At 44.6% G+C, this 14,846-nt stretch overlaps 1 protein-coding gene across 1 annotated transcript; it reads left to right on the top strand.

Annotated features, from left to right (window-relative positions):
• Nucleotides 1-2,620: 2,620 nt before the first annotated feature.
• Nucleotides 2,621-14,526, top strand: LOC311136361 (forkhead box protein N4-like; the record flags this gene model as incomplete). The annotated part of the gene is made up of 8 exons (XM_084170468.1): nucleotides 2,621-2,649; nucleotides 11,554-11,839; nucleotides 11,941-12,054; nucleotides 12,210-12,361; nucleotides 12,521-12,617; nucleotides 12,744-12,957; nucleotides 13,768-14,115; nucleotides 14,294-14,526. The coding sequence occupies 8 exons, from the start codon at nucleotides 2,621-2,623 to the stop codon at nucleotides 14,524-14,526; spliced, it is 1,473 nt and encodes a 490-aa protein (XP_084026594.1).
• Between the last annotated feature and the right edge of the window lie 320 nt (nucleotides 14,527-14,846).

The raw sequence follows: 14,846 nt of genomic DNA, 5'->3' as shown, positions 1-14,846 counted from the left end.
AACTCCATCATTAAGTTTGCTGACGACACAACGGTGGTAGGCCTGATCACCAACAACAATGAGACAGCCTATAGGGAGGAGGTCAGAGACCTGGCAGTGTGGTGCCAGGACAACAACCTCTCCCTCAACGTGAGCAAGACAAAGGAGAAGATCGTGGACTTCAGGAAAAGGAGGGCCGAACACGCCCCCATTGACGGGGCTGTAGGGGAGCGGGTCGAGAGTTTCAAGTTCCTTGGTGTCCACATCACCAACAAACTATCATGGTCCAAACACACCAAGAAAGTCGTGAAGAGGGCACGACAATGACTTTCCCCCCTCAGGACACTGAAAAGATTTGGCATGTGTCCCCAGATCCTCAAAAAGTTATACAGCTGCACCATCGAGAGCATCCTGAACGGTTGCATCACCACCTGGTATAGCAACTGCTCGGCATCTGACCATAAGGCGCTACAGAGGGTAGTGCGTACAGCCCAGTACATCACTGGGGCCAAGCTTCCTGCCATCCAGGACCTATATACTAAGCGGTGTCAGACTGCTGAACAATTAATCAAATAGCCACCCAGACTATTTACATTGACCCCCTCCCTTTGTTTTTACACTGCTGCTACTCGCTGTTTATTATCTATGCATAGTCACTTTACCCCTACCTACATGTACAAATTACCTCGACTAACCTGTACCCCCGCACATTGACTCGGTACCGGTACCCCCTGTATATAGCCTCGTTATTGTTATTTTATTGTGTAATCAATATTTATTTATTTTACTTTATTTTATTTAGTAAATATTGTCTTAACTCTATTTTCTTAAAACTGCATTGTTGGTTAAGGGCTTGTAAGTAAGTATTTCACGGTAAGGTCTACACCTGTTGTATTCGGCGCATGTGACAAATAAAATTTGACTTGATTTGAATTAGATGAAAACAGTACTGGTTTATTACGTTTTTCAAATTCAAATGTATTTTCCACGTAGATTCCACGTCATAATAGGTTGACAAATGACGCTGAAACAACGTTGATTCAACCAGTGTGTGCCTAGTGGGTGAACACACAAAGGCACGAGTTCTTAACGTGATAAAAATATGTACTCTCTCAGCGCTGTATGTGTATCTTCTAAGCTACAATGAGCTACAGTGAATAGTTTACTATAGGAGCCTTGTGGTAAATGTACGGGCATGATTTGAAAGCTCATGGTCCAAAGGCTCACACCCAGACCCCCACCATGCTACCAGAAGACATAGAAGGCTAAAGCTGCCTAAAACTCTAGCCCTCCAGGATATATTTCTGAGAACACAGGGGGGCAGAGGAGTGCTAAAAACATCTTCAATCCACTACTCTAAGAAAAATAAAAAAATGTCCTCTTCCAACCCCCACTCTCCTACCCTCTCCCTGGCACAGCAACCCGTCACATCTTACATGGTTGCCAGCTTTGCAACACTGAAAAGGCTTTTTCAATTTTCTGTAAAGTTGAGAAAACATCCATTAAAAGATCATAATTTGTATACAATTATCACACATTGCCCCTCCCATCCATCTTGCATGTGAAAAGCATTTTTGGTCATGTGAATAAGAAGGCGGAAACCTTTTTAAAGAGCAGTCTACAATCCATTCCACACATTCAGCCAGTATGTCTATTTAGTAATTATTCATTAGAAAACATTCAACGTCACAGTCAATTTCACACTCGGCAGTCAAAACACAAAAGAGATTTGGCCTATTTACTGCAAGGAGGGCAATGCTGAGGGGAACGACAGAGCAAGAGAAAGCGCAACAGGGGGTGTGGGTGAGGGTTGGGTGGTGGTGGGGGGGGGGGGGTGTATTTGTCTAATCTGTGAACCCAAAAGCAAGTATTTAATATGACAATGAGCCGACTATAAGGAGAAGTAATGGTCTCAGACTTGTTGAGCTATGACACCTATAGTTATCATGAGGAAAAAAACAATGGAATATATTTTTTAGTCTTCTGATTTCATTACTATCGAATTGTTATTCTGATCCTCAAGGAAGGTGGGTAACTGGGTTAGGGATGTGGAAGGGGTGGGGGGTTGATTTCTCCCACCTTTGAGCCACTCTTTATTTTGCACTCTCCTCCCCTCCACCATCTCTCCCTCCGATCTCCTCCCAGCCCATCATCATATTAAACCAATGAGACAGGTGAACAATATCATTGAAGGCTCCCCATTTGAGATGTCAGAATCAATCTGACAATACAGAACCTCCCTTTCTCCCCTCCTTACCATAAACTTGGGAACTGGAGCCTTCTTATCCACATTGAAAGTGAAAATGTCTTGACATTCCATTCTCTCTCTCTCTGTGTGTGCGAGTACGCACATACATGCTTGTGTGAGAAAGAGTTTCTCTTTACACTTGTGTTTGACACACTCTTAAAGCGTTGACAACAGAAGGACCATTAAATTATACACATTACATTTATTATTTCCTATATTGCCAAGGTTCTTTCCAAATTGATATCAAGTTTGCACACTACTTCCCTAGTACACCTGACCACCCTGTTCCAGGCCTAAAATACTGAGCAGAGACAATTGCTCTGAGTGGTATTGCTGCATGCCAGGCCTGCCCCTGGCGCTCTGCCCATGTGTTGGTGCTCTGTTGGTATTAGGATGGGCAGGCCGGTGGTACGCCTCAGAGCGTAAGGCAGAGACTACAGCCATTCAGGGGGAATCTGAGCTGAGGAGAACACTCGGCAGATAAGAAAATAACTCCAGGGCTGCAGTCCAAACTCAAAGTAGACAGCCTTCGGCCCTAAACCCTCAGCCCTTGAATGGCGTTTTATATCGTCACATCCGAGTGTACCTTAAACATCCCTTGCCCAAGCGAGGGAGAGTGATGTTTGGAGAGGCAACGTCCTTCGTGGGGAAAAAAACTATAGCTATTAATGTACCTAGCAAGCTAACGTAGCTAGCTAGCACTCCTGTCAGGTAGTTAGCTACCCATAGCTGGCAAGCTAGTTTTATAGTTTGGTCATTTATTCCAATACATTTCAGAATTCCATATCAACTCCACAAGTGATCAAAGTTCTTCACTCGCTCCGTCAAGCTAAATCGAGGGACGAGGGGGCAACGTTTGTGAATTGGACCTCCACTTAAGATGGCAACTGCGTCCGGTTTGAGGGATGTGGAGAGAGGTATGGAGATAGAGAGAGAGGGATTTGGAGAGAGAGGGATGGAGAGGGATGTGTGTGAGAGAGAGAGAGAGAGAGAGAGAGAGAGAGAGAGAGAGAGAGAGAGAGAGAGAGAGAGAGAGAGAGAGAGAGAGAGAGAGAGAGAGAGAGAGAGAGAGAGAGAGAGAGAGAGAGAGAGAGGAGAGAGAGAGAGAGAGAGAGAGGAGAGAGAGAGAGAGAGAGAGAGAGAGAGAGAGAGAGAGAGAGAGAGAGAGAGAGAGAGAGAGAGAGAGAGAGAGAGAGAGAGAGGTGTCTGGGAGCACAAATAGGGGCTGAATTACAAGGGTTAAGGGATAGAAATAGATGTGGATAGAGAGGAATGACACAAGCAAAGGTGGAAAATGAACAACAAGACACCTACATTTAATGGCAGGCTAAAGCGGATTGTCCCAGGCTCCCCACTTTGGGACAGGATACTGTTACTCTGTCACAAAGTGGCCATTAGGCTCCTGAAAGAGAGCACTTCTCATGGGCCACAGACTGACACCACACATCACCCAGGGCAACACACACATGTTTAGGGGGCTCCAGGTGTCCAGAGAAACCTGAGCGTCACGGTTCTGTATCTCATCCTACAATGGTCCCTTTATATAGCTTAAATTATAGAGATCAAATACAGCATACTATAATGTGGTAGAAAACAATACTGTATACAGTATGTATTTTACCACTGTATTAGATATTTAAAAGAGTCTGGCAAAGGTTGAAGCTTCAGATGGTTGGTCTTCATAAGTGGTGAGCAAGGCACTTAACCCTAATTGCTCCTGTAAGTCGCTCTGGATAAAAGGGTCTGCTAAATGACAAAAAATTAAAAAGTAAAATAACATTGGGGAACAGTCATTTTTGCATGTGCGACTTTATCAATATGCCGTTCTATCAAACAGAGGGGAAGCACACAGACACACAAAAAAACACACACTGCAGAATTACCTCACTCATCTCCAAAGCCATGTGAGTCATGGTTGAATAGGTCTTGTAATGGATCAAACAACTTCCAACTATCGTCCCCGAGTTCACAGTAAAGGGGAACTCTCGTCCTGGGGCTGTTCTAGCAACCGAGCAGTCCTCTCATTCTAGAGCCACTTTTAGCCTCTGGCGACTCAGACACAGGTATGTCCCTTTGACCGTATCACCTCACTGTCACACTGCTTTCCTCTGTCCCTCTGACTCACATGCTCTCTGAAAGAACTGGCCAGGTTCTGGGGAGCGGTTCGTGGGGAGTGTCTCAGTGTGGACTAGTACTTCCTGCTGGAGTGTCACTCCGGTCCTGTCCATACTGAGACCATACTGAGTTAGTTGGCTCTGGAAGCTCTAAGATAGTTAATCATTCATGAAGCCTAGGCAGGAAAGTCTCATTCAGTGCTTCACCTGAGTGTCCACTGACACATACAGTGTGTGTATGTGTGCAGGCTTGCGTGCGTCAGTGTGTGTATAACACAAGGATGCAGAAACTCTATCTGCTCCAAGCCCCCCTCCTCATCCTCGTCCTCCTCCTCACACAAAATTACAGTGCAGGTATTGTGTTACTGATCTTTGATTAGGCAGATACATTTCTGACTAATTACAAACCACTCATAAATACCAAGGTGAAGCTACAGTAACGGGCCTGTTGGGATGAAACTATTGTCCTCTCAGTGCATCTTAAAGCTGCTGTCAATACCAGCCTGTGCTGCAGTAAGAGGGACATACAGTACTATGCTGGCTTTCCCTGTCATCTTTAAACAATATATATCAAGTTTGTTCTCATTTTCATTCAAACAGATCATACATGATTTAACTAACCATAAATAACATTGTTATCCAGAACGATTATTTAAGATGAAGAAAAAACGTATTGATGACCACCTTCCCTATCTTGTAGATTAGTACTAAGTAATGTGTTGGGTTGTGACAGGCTTGTGGGAAGCATAACATTGCCCTCTCATTCTGACTGTTTAAAATGTAAAGTTGAGCATCCTGTAAACATTAACATAGGCATCTTGCATTACAGCCACACTGATTAAACAGAGAGGAGACATTCAAAACAAAGAACATACATTTTAGCCACTACTGAAAATTAAAACAGAAGAGATAACTTGACTCCCACCATATCAACTTAAGTTATATTCTTTCCAAACAATGTTACATAGAGGCTTACATTCCCAGAGACTACTGTAACTTTTAAGGTAATTTATGGGAAACACTGAACCATTTTGAGCAGTTCATTTTCTCCCTACCAAACACCCACCCATATATTCACAATCACACCACACGTCCTGTGCACCCTGCCCATCTAGCCTGTGGTGAGGCTTGTCTAGCCTTAACAAGCTTTGTGCTACCTACCTACAGCTCTCTGATTTAGCATGAGTCCCTGTAAAATCCAATTACACCAGAGTCAGGGGGTTGATTTTCCCATTACAGATTTCATGCTGTGTTTGAGGGCTACGATTTGATAACCCCACACATAACCCCCCTTGCCCCTCTCTCATACATGAACTCTAATTTTCTACTCTTCCTGACACTTTATGTCTCTGTAATGGGGGGAACAAGCGGTATCCCTTAGTCATCAAAGTCCACTCCAGTCAAGCGGTAAGGTCATCATCTGTCCTACCTTACTCTCATTCTATCGTTCAATGAAATGGGATATCAGAACCCATACACACCAATGTTTTTCATTGTTCTACCTTATCATCAATAGGGGGCAGCAGTAGCCTAGAAGTTAGAGAAGCTGGCCTTTAACCGAAGGGTTGCCGGTTCAAATCCCAGGGCGTTGTGCCCTCGAACAAGGCACTTAACCACTAACCTTCGCCACACAATACACACACATCTCTTCCTGCAGCAGGGCACCAATGTACCCAAGACCCCCCACACACCACAAAAACACAGGTAAATACACATACACACACACACACACACAAAACCAGCTACACCAGCATATTAGGTAATATGTGCCTGGGGATGGAAACAGTGACCCCTTAACCTCTCAGAACATCATGGGTTAAAAATCAGACCAATTACAGCACAACTCTGCCTCCTTAAAGGGCATGGGACAAGGCATCACAGGATAGCCAAATTAATATTCACCTGCTCAATTAGTCCCATACGACTCAACATTCAACTAATGCTTTATTTATAGGAGCAAATAAATAGCCGAGGACAGAGCTGGACTCTAAAGGTCAAGACTAGCCAGGTTACTGTAGTAGCCTTCTGAATCTCTGCCATGTTCAGTGAGCAAGAGACGTTCTGCTAGGATACCATGGCCAAATGCATACAGCTGATAATAAAGTAATATAATGATAATGCAATAAAATAACAGTATTCTAAAACGCAATCATTTAGGTTAAATGCAATTTCACTGAGCTACAGTATGGAAATGCAGCTCGGTTTGTTTAGAGATAGTGGAGAAGGTTATTGGAGATATTGAAAAATTGTTCAACATGCATTGAAAATCAAATGACAAATCAAATGACAAATATCTTACCTTTGAGTACATGTACATGGTTTTATATAATGTGCTTAAAAAGGAGGATTCTTCTGGACAGGTTGTTCTGACAAGTCCAGGCCGATAGAAGCTGAATCAGATCTGGATAGGACAGAGAAGGAGGAGGGCAGCTCAGCTGTGTGTTAAGGGATGCTTGCTGAGAAGTGGGAGCCTGATACAAGGGCGAGAGCAGCTCTATAAACGTTAAATTAGGACACACATCCTTACCTATAGCACCTGGATTTATGGACATCCCATAATGCAACAGCCCTTGCAAACTGGCTGTCATGGTGTCCTAATTTTCTTCTTCTGTTTTTTTTAGGTTGGCCTCATTCCCTGTAACATTCTGCAGAGAGCACTAGACAGAATGCCTAGCAGACATAGACAAATCTCCAATGTGATAATATATTATTGCAATATACATAGAATCATACTCTGTGTAGTAAAAAGGCACACACTGTCATTCTAACACTTCTCTGGCTGGAACTCTTGATAGTACGCTTAAGGTTGCAGTATAGTCTACATCAGACTGATAATGATCCTACACAATATACAGTTGCCTAATCATTTTCTGCTGGCTGCTGTTGATAACATGTCATCTCTGTACCAAAAGTAGGCCTATGTCAGGTGGAGGGGAGGGGCAAGTTGCACAACTCAGAGTGTGTTGGCATTATTAACTTATGGGAAATACTTGTTCTGATGGGGGGACGGGGACGACGACGACGACTTTCCCATTCCATTAATTGACAGTGCTACAAAGTATTCAAATACAGGCATTCGAGTGGAGGGTCTAGGCCAGTGTTCCCCAACTGAATTTGGCCCGCGGGTGGGTTTATTTGCCCCCCTCCCCCAAGTTTTCTGAGCAAAGAAATTGGAATTGTCATTGTTGGCCATAAAAGACTGTAAAAACACCAGGAAATCTGCTCCAAGTGAAATCTGTTCCCAAGTATTCCCACCCATAATATAAAGACACGTGATCGTATACAAATGTAAGCAAGGTTTGAAAATATGATGTTTTAGTCAAACATTATATATGTTTGGGCTTCTTGCGGTCAATTTGGAGTCTACAAATTATTTGTAATTCTGTTCCGGCCCCCTGACCATCCGCTCCAGAAAAAGTCGGCCCGCGGCTCAATCTAGTTGATGGTCCCTGGCCTAGGTTATCTAAATACTTGTTTAGCGGGATCATTATAAGATCAATATCTGCAAACTGTTTAGTCCCCTTCCCTTAAAATGACCATCATTCCCACCTGTCTATGTTGTTTGCTGCTTTCACTGGTGTAGGCTCTGTCGCAGCCGGCCGCGACCGGGAGACTCATGGGCGGCGCACAATTGGCCCAGCGTCGTCCAGGGTAGGGGAGGGAATGGCCGGCAGGGATGTAGCTCAGTTGATAGAGCATGGCGTTTGCAACGCCAGGGTTGTGGGTTCGATTCCCACGGGGGGCCAGTATAAAAAAAAAAAAAAAGATGTATTCACTAACTGTAAGTCGCTCTGGATAAGAGCGTCTGCTAAATGACTAAAATGTAAATGTAAATGTGTTTATTTCACTGCTATCATTGCGCCTCCTCGAACACCTTCCGGGAAGGTCCTTCCCGCTGCATCCCATCAAACCGCGCGATCGAGCGCGCGGGGTCAAAATTCGAACCAGACAGTGACAGTGGTGCTGATGAACAGCTCCTTGCAGAGTGCAGTGGACACACTTAGGCAGTCGGGTGACAGAAGAGGGAGTTTTGAAACGGTTTGGAAGGTTAATGAATGGACTCAAACTCAACGTTGATTCTTTCAGAACAGGTTAGCAAGGGGTTGTTTACACAGGTGTTTTTTACATTTCATGTAACGTATCTGATATCTAGCTAGCTAGCTAGCTCAGTAAATACATTTCTCATACTAGCATTGGGAGCTAACTTGAAACGAGCTACTGTAGCTAGCAGTCAGGTATGGGTCAGGTAACTAACGTTAGTTGAAACAGCTACGTAGCTACTAGTGTAAATGTAAAGCTAGCTGTATCACTGTGGTTAGCTAGCTAGCTGTTGTCTGGCAGTGTGCCAGGTTTGTCAAGTAATGTTAGTTAACGGTGGCTATTTCTGCGCCAGCATGACAGCGATATTCAGAAATTCTGAAAGTAATGTTAACTTTAATCATTCATCACACCTCATCACAGGATTTCAGGTAAAACTATCTAATGATACATCACCAGGCTGTCACCGGTCTGAATTAACTCTGAAAAGCTTGGAACCTTCAAGTTATTGTTTGCTAGGAGCCTCTCTCTCGCTCTCTCTCTCGCTCTAATATATCTTTATTTCACCCCCCCCCCCCTTCTCTCTGTGTGTCCCCGAAAATATGCAGAAAAAACCCCATTACAATTAATAATTGTTGGTCTGAATGGATATGTCAGAGCCCATCAGCTCTGTTTTTTCAGCTCTGTTTCACTGTTGGGGGGGGGGGGGGGGGGGGGGGGGGGGATCTATCCCTGGGTGTCTGGTGGAAGGGACTTCGGAGGGGTAGCCTCAAAATAGATACAAGGGGACACTGCTTGTAGAAACCCTTGGGGGAGGACTTGCTTGACTGCCTGTCTAATTTGTACTGGTAAGCAAAGGTGGTGGACACATCGTTCACACATCAAACACTTCTTCCTAGAGTGGAGAGAGTAAAGAGAGTAAAGAACAGCTTTTCTCCTCATCAATCAGAGCTTAGCTACATCAGCTACGTTATTGCTCAGTGCACTGGACCTGCTTGTCTATAGCCTTCTCGTTGTGTTTATTTGGAGTTCACCTAGCGACATTGTTGACAGGGAAGTAGGGATTTTTATTCAGGGAAGTAGGGATTTTTACGTCAGAAGGAATCATTATTTTGTGCTAGCTGAATTGAGGGGTATTCTTTGTGGCACTGTTACATGGATGTTTCCCTCAAAAAGGTTTGTGTTTTTTCAGATTTTATGTTAAGTTACTTTTGAAGCAATCAAGTTCAGAGATTGTTTTCAGTCAAATTGTCCTTGAATGAACTACAGTCACTTTTTTCATGCTGAATATTCTGTTCCCACAGTAATGTAACTTTATTGTAATGTTCTCACTGTAGCCTAATTTCTTATGTTTCTTAACTAGTTTCTTAACTTATAGCCTATGGCTCATTGAATGAAAACCAGATCAGCTCTTCAGTCATTAGCCTACTTACAATGGAGTTAATTCAACACATTGACCAAAACCTGACTGTCAAATTAACCACAATCAAACTTGTAATTGTATTGCCTATTACAGTTTATAGACCGTGTTTTCACATTATAGAACTTATAGTTATTAACCATTCCCTTTCTGGTTTGTGGGCATGACACTGACCACACAGGGTCTCTAAGCAACACTTTGTTTTTATCATGTGACTAAACATAAGAATGGGCCAGTTCATTTTGCATTGCCCAGTGCACCAGGTGGGTGGAGAGCTCATTTAAGGACCAATGTAATGGTCTAAAATGTGTAAACTCCACCCACCCAGGGCACCAAGCCACGCAAAATGAACTCGCCCAATCTGCCTACTGATAACAATGTGTGGGTGGAGCTCAAATGTTACGTTTGTAACTGTGAAAAATAAGATTCCCCACGAAAGACGAACTATTGTGAACTAACCTAACCAAATGTAAGACGAGACTGATGTCATTTTATACGCAAAAAAAAAGAAGCTTTATAAAGGCAGGAGCGTGCATGTTATTTTAATGTCTGTTTAGAAGAGTCAACAGTATTAAGCCTGCTTTCCAGGCTCTTGCTCCTCTGAGGGAGTCTCCTTCACTAGAGCGGTTGGCTGTAGCGCAGAGGGTCTGGTGGTGACAGAGAGGCAGATGGTTCTTGTTTAACTCCCTTGACAATTAGCTGTCAATCAACCAGATTAATGCAGGCTCTGGTCATCATGGGGGTGGAGTGGAGTGGTTGGGGACAATCAGGTAACAGCCCTCTGGAAACAATAGAGCCACGTGCCGCAGGGCTGGGGACTGTCGTTTGAATGACTAATGATTATTCAACGGCCAGACCAACTGTTACAGACAATGTGCACAGTGTACCCGACCCTACTCCATACTGAATACTGTGGGGGGGGGGGGGGGGGGGGGGGGGGCTATGTATTTGTGATTCAGCCAATGGAGCAGTGGGCACCTGATGTTACATTACCTTATTTTTGAGTGTCTGGAACTGGAAAGTAAATCGTCATTGAAATAAAGGAAAGGGCCATTTGTGCAAATGGAGTTTGTAAAACTCTGTCAAAAAATAAACTAAATCAGAGAAGACACGCGATTCATGGGTTGCACCTTCGTCACTCGGTCGCATCGTTGCCATTGTTATCAACATTCTACAGATGCCGCAGCATATTCAAGCAATCTATCAATCAATCAAATGTATTTATAAAGCCCTTTTTACATCAGCAGATGTCACAAAGTGCTATACAGAAACCCAGCCTAAAACCCCAAACAGCAAGCAATGCAGATGTAGAAGCACGGTGGCTAGGAAAAACTCCCTAGACAGGCAGAAATCTAGGAAGAAACCTAGAGAGGAACCAGGCTCTGAGGGGTGGCCAATCCCCTTCTGGCTGTGCCGGTTGGAGATTATAACAGTACATGCCCATTAAGGCCAGATTTTTCTCCAAGATGTTCAAACGTTCATAGATGACCAGCAGGGTCAAATAATAATCACAGTGGTTGTAGAGGTTGCAACAGGTCAGTACATCAGAAGTAAATGTCACTTGGCTTTTCATGCATTGAGTAGAATGCTTAGCTGGGCATCAGTCCTAAAATGAACATTTAAAAACAATATTGTGACGAAACGTGCACCATGAATAAAGTTTCAGTCTGTGACCTTTCTATAAACTGAGGGCTGCAGGGGTAACTTAGCTCCCTTACAGTAGATGTTAAGCAGCTCCTTTGTCTGTCGATCAGGCTGCTGACCACTGAGCTGTCCCAGCAGACTGAGGAGCTGCTGGGGGACATGCAGTCTCTGTCCTGGCTCACCACCGTGGACGTACCCAGGCTGCAGCAGATGGCCACAGGCAGACTGGCCTTCAACAACACAGGACCCCAGAGCAGCCCACTGGAACTACACCCAGGTTCAGACCAGCACAGCAACATGAATACAGCACTAGGACATGACACCATTGTCCCTCCCCATAGCAACATACAGAACAGTTATCTTGGAATGAACTACCTCAACAATGAAAATGGAAATGTAAGTATTCCAATAGGTTCTGTTTTTGTTTTGTGTTGTATTTGTCTTCGTTATTTTTAATCACCCATGTTCTTCCCTTCATATGTGTCTTTATCTTTCAGATGACAGGAGGGTACCCAGGAAGTGGTCTGCCTGCCTCAGGATACCAGTCCTCCCCAGCCCACTACTACCACTCCCCCCAGCAGGCCTACAGCCCAGCTCAGGCTGTCCAACAGGTAACATCCACAGAAATGTTAAGGAATGTTTCTGAACTCTTATGAACATAAGAGTTTATGACAGAGAGATGCATAGAGTATTTGTCTGCATCTCTCTATAACTCGTAATTAATGCAAGGAGGGCCTAATATGTCTCTTGGTTTCCTTTTTCCCAGCATTCCTCCAGCAGCCTGTATAACAGCCCCTCCTACCATAGCCATAACCTGTATGAGCAGCAAGCAGCAGGCATGAGCATCACCAACCCCCACAGCAACCAGGATCTCCTACAACAACCCAATGCCTTCCCCAAACCTATCTACTCCTACAGGTAGTGCAGACTAACACATTCACTTGGTCATTTTACATTGACATTTAATCGGTACAGTTTTAAAACAGTTTGTAAAGGGACTATCAAAAAGCAGACTCAATTTGAACAATTGGAACTGAGCAAAAATGAAAATGGATGATATTTGACTGTTTTCACCAGCTGCCTGATTGCTATGGCTCTGAAGAACAGCCGTACAGGCAGCCTCCCTGTCAGTGAGATCTACGGCTTCATGAAGGAGCACTTCCCTTACTTCAAGGTGAGGAGCAGGGAGATGCCTCTTTACACACATGAGATTATCTGGGCTCATGGAAGTTTGGGAACATCAGCAACATTGTATATTATCAGTATGTGTTTAACTGATGTATGGTTCTCCACCATACAGACGGCGCCTGACGGCTGGAAGAACTCTGTGAGACACAACCTGTCTCTGAACAAGTGCTTTCAGAAGGTGGAGAACAAGCAGGGAGGCTCCTCCTCCACTCGTAAGGGCTGTCTGTGGGCCCTCAACCCAGCCAAGATCAACAAGATGGAGGAAGAGATGCAGAAGTGGAAACGCAAGGACCTGACTGCCATCCGCCGCAGCATGGCCAACCCAGGTGAGGATGGTAGAGCAGACGTGAAAAGACTAGCCATATTGTAGCAATTAGCCATTCTAATGAACAAACAGCACATAATGCTTATGTACATTTTACATTTTTTAAATTTTAGTCATTTAGCAGATGCTCTTATCCAGAGCGACTTACAGTTTTAGTGAGTGCATACATTTTTCATACTGGCCCCCCATGGGAGTCGAACCCACAACCCTGGCGTTGCAAGCGCCATGCTCTACCAACTGAGCTACAGGAGGCCACTGAGTGTTCAAAAAATTAAGAGCACCTTCCTAATATTGAATTGCAACCCCTTTTGCCCTAAGAACAGCCTAAATTCGTCAGGGCATGGACTCAAGGTGTTGAAAGCGTTCCACAGGGATGCTGGCCCATGTTGACTCCAATGCTTCCCACAGTTGTGTCAAGTTGGCTGGATGTCCTTTGGGTGGTGGACCATTCTTGATACACATGGGAAACTGTAAAACCCAACTGCATTGCATTTCTTGACACATAAACCGGTGCGCCTGGCATCTACTACCAAACCCTGTTCAAAGGCACTTAAATACTTTGTCTTGCCTATTCACTCTCTGAATGGCACACACACAATCCATGTCTCAGTTGTCTCAAGGCTTAAAAATCCTTATTTAACCTGTCTCCTCCCCTTCATCTACACTGATTGAAGTGGATTTAACAAGTGACATCAATAAGGGATCATAGCTTTCACCTGGATTCACCTAGTCAGTCAAAGAGCAGGTGTTGCTAATGTTTTGTACACTCAGTGTAAACTCATTGTTTACAGCTAATGTTCATGTCTCTCAGATGAGCTGGACAGGCTGATCACAGACCGACCGGACGGCTGCCGGAGGAAGCCTTGTGACCCCAGGATGACGTGTCTCCCCTCAAACCCCTGTGGTTCCCCTCTGTCTGGGCATCTGCAGGAATCCCTCCCCTTCTACCTCCAGGCCCAGAACCACACCCTCCTAGGAGACCCCAGCTCCCCTGTTCCCGGGCGGACCCCTCCCCTCCACGCTGTCCCAGACTACTCCCACAGCCCCTTCATCCAGCAGCAGCCCTACAGACAAGCCAACAGCCACAGTCTGTACAGCCTCCACCCTGATTTCACAACAGAGGTGGACGCTCTGGACCCCAGTATCATGGAGTTTGCCGGTGGGTTATTATGAGGATCGGAGGGATGTTACCATATGTTTAAAATGAAAATGGCATATTTGTTGAACACCTTTATCAAAACAGATAGTCTTGAGCATAACTGTCTGTTTTAACCCAAGGATGATTTGGTTAATGATCTGTTTTAACCGGTTATAATGTGTTTGTTTCTGTCTCTCAGGGAGCCTATGGGAGGGGATGAGAGAGGAGGGCTTCAGCCTGGAGACTCTGAGTACCTTTAACCACTCTCCTCTGTGCCTGTCTGACTGTGAGCTGCCTGGCCCCACCACTGGACAGCCCCTGGTGGACCTAGAGGTTTCAGGGCTGTACACCACCCTGGACCCGGCACCTGCTGTCCCCTTCCAGTACATCACCACCACAGAGGCTGGGGGCCAGGCCGTCGCCCTGCTCTGACTTTGACTGTGAAACACCAATATACACCAGGACAGATTATATGAAGAACACTGCTGTTGAACCTGCATGTCCCCACACCTACTGTATGAGAATCCTGAACGTTCCCCCACCTGACAGGATGTCTTGCCCCTTTTATGTCTATCAGATGTTTTTTTTAAACTGATTTCTGTTTCTCCACCAAAGCACTTAAGAAGCACACAAATCAGCTAGCATAGACATGTTTGATTGGGTCTATCAGATTTTTAGAGTGATGAGTATATAGTGTTTTTGTGTGTGTGATGGTTTGGAGGTAAAATGCAATGCCACTTTATTTCTACAAG

Source organism: Coregonus lavaretus (genome assembly GCF_964263955.1).
Source record: "Coregonus lavaretus genome assembly, chromosome: 10".
In the NCBI taxonomy this organism is placed as follows: domain Eukaryota; kingdom Metazoa; phylum Chordata; class Actinopteri; order Salmoniformes; family Salmonidae; genus Coregonus; species Coregonus lavaretus.
The sequence above is the reverse complement of the archived record's forward strand: the minus strand, read 5'-3'. Positions and strand labels throughout refer to the sequence as shown.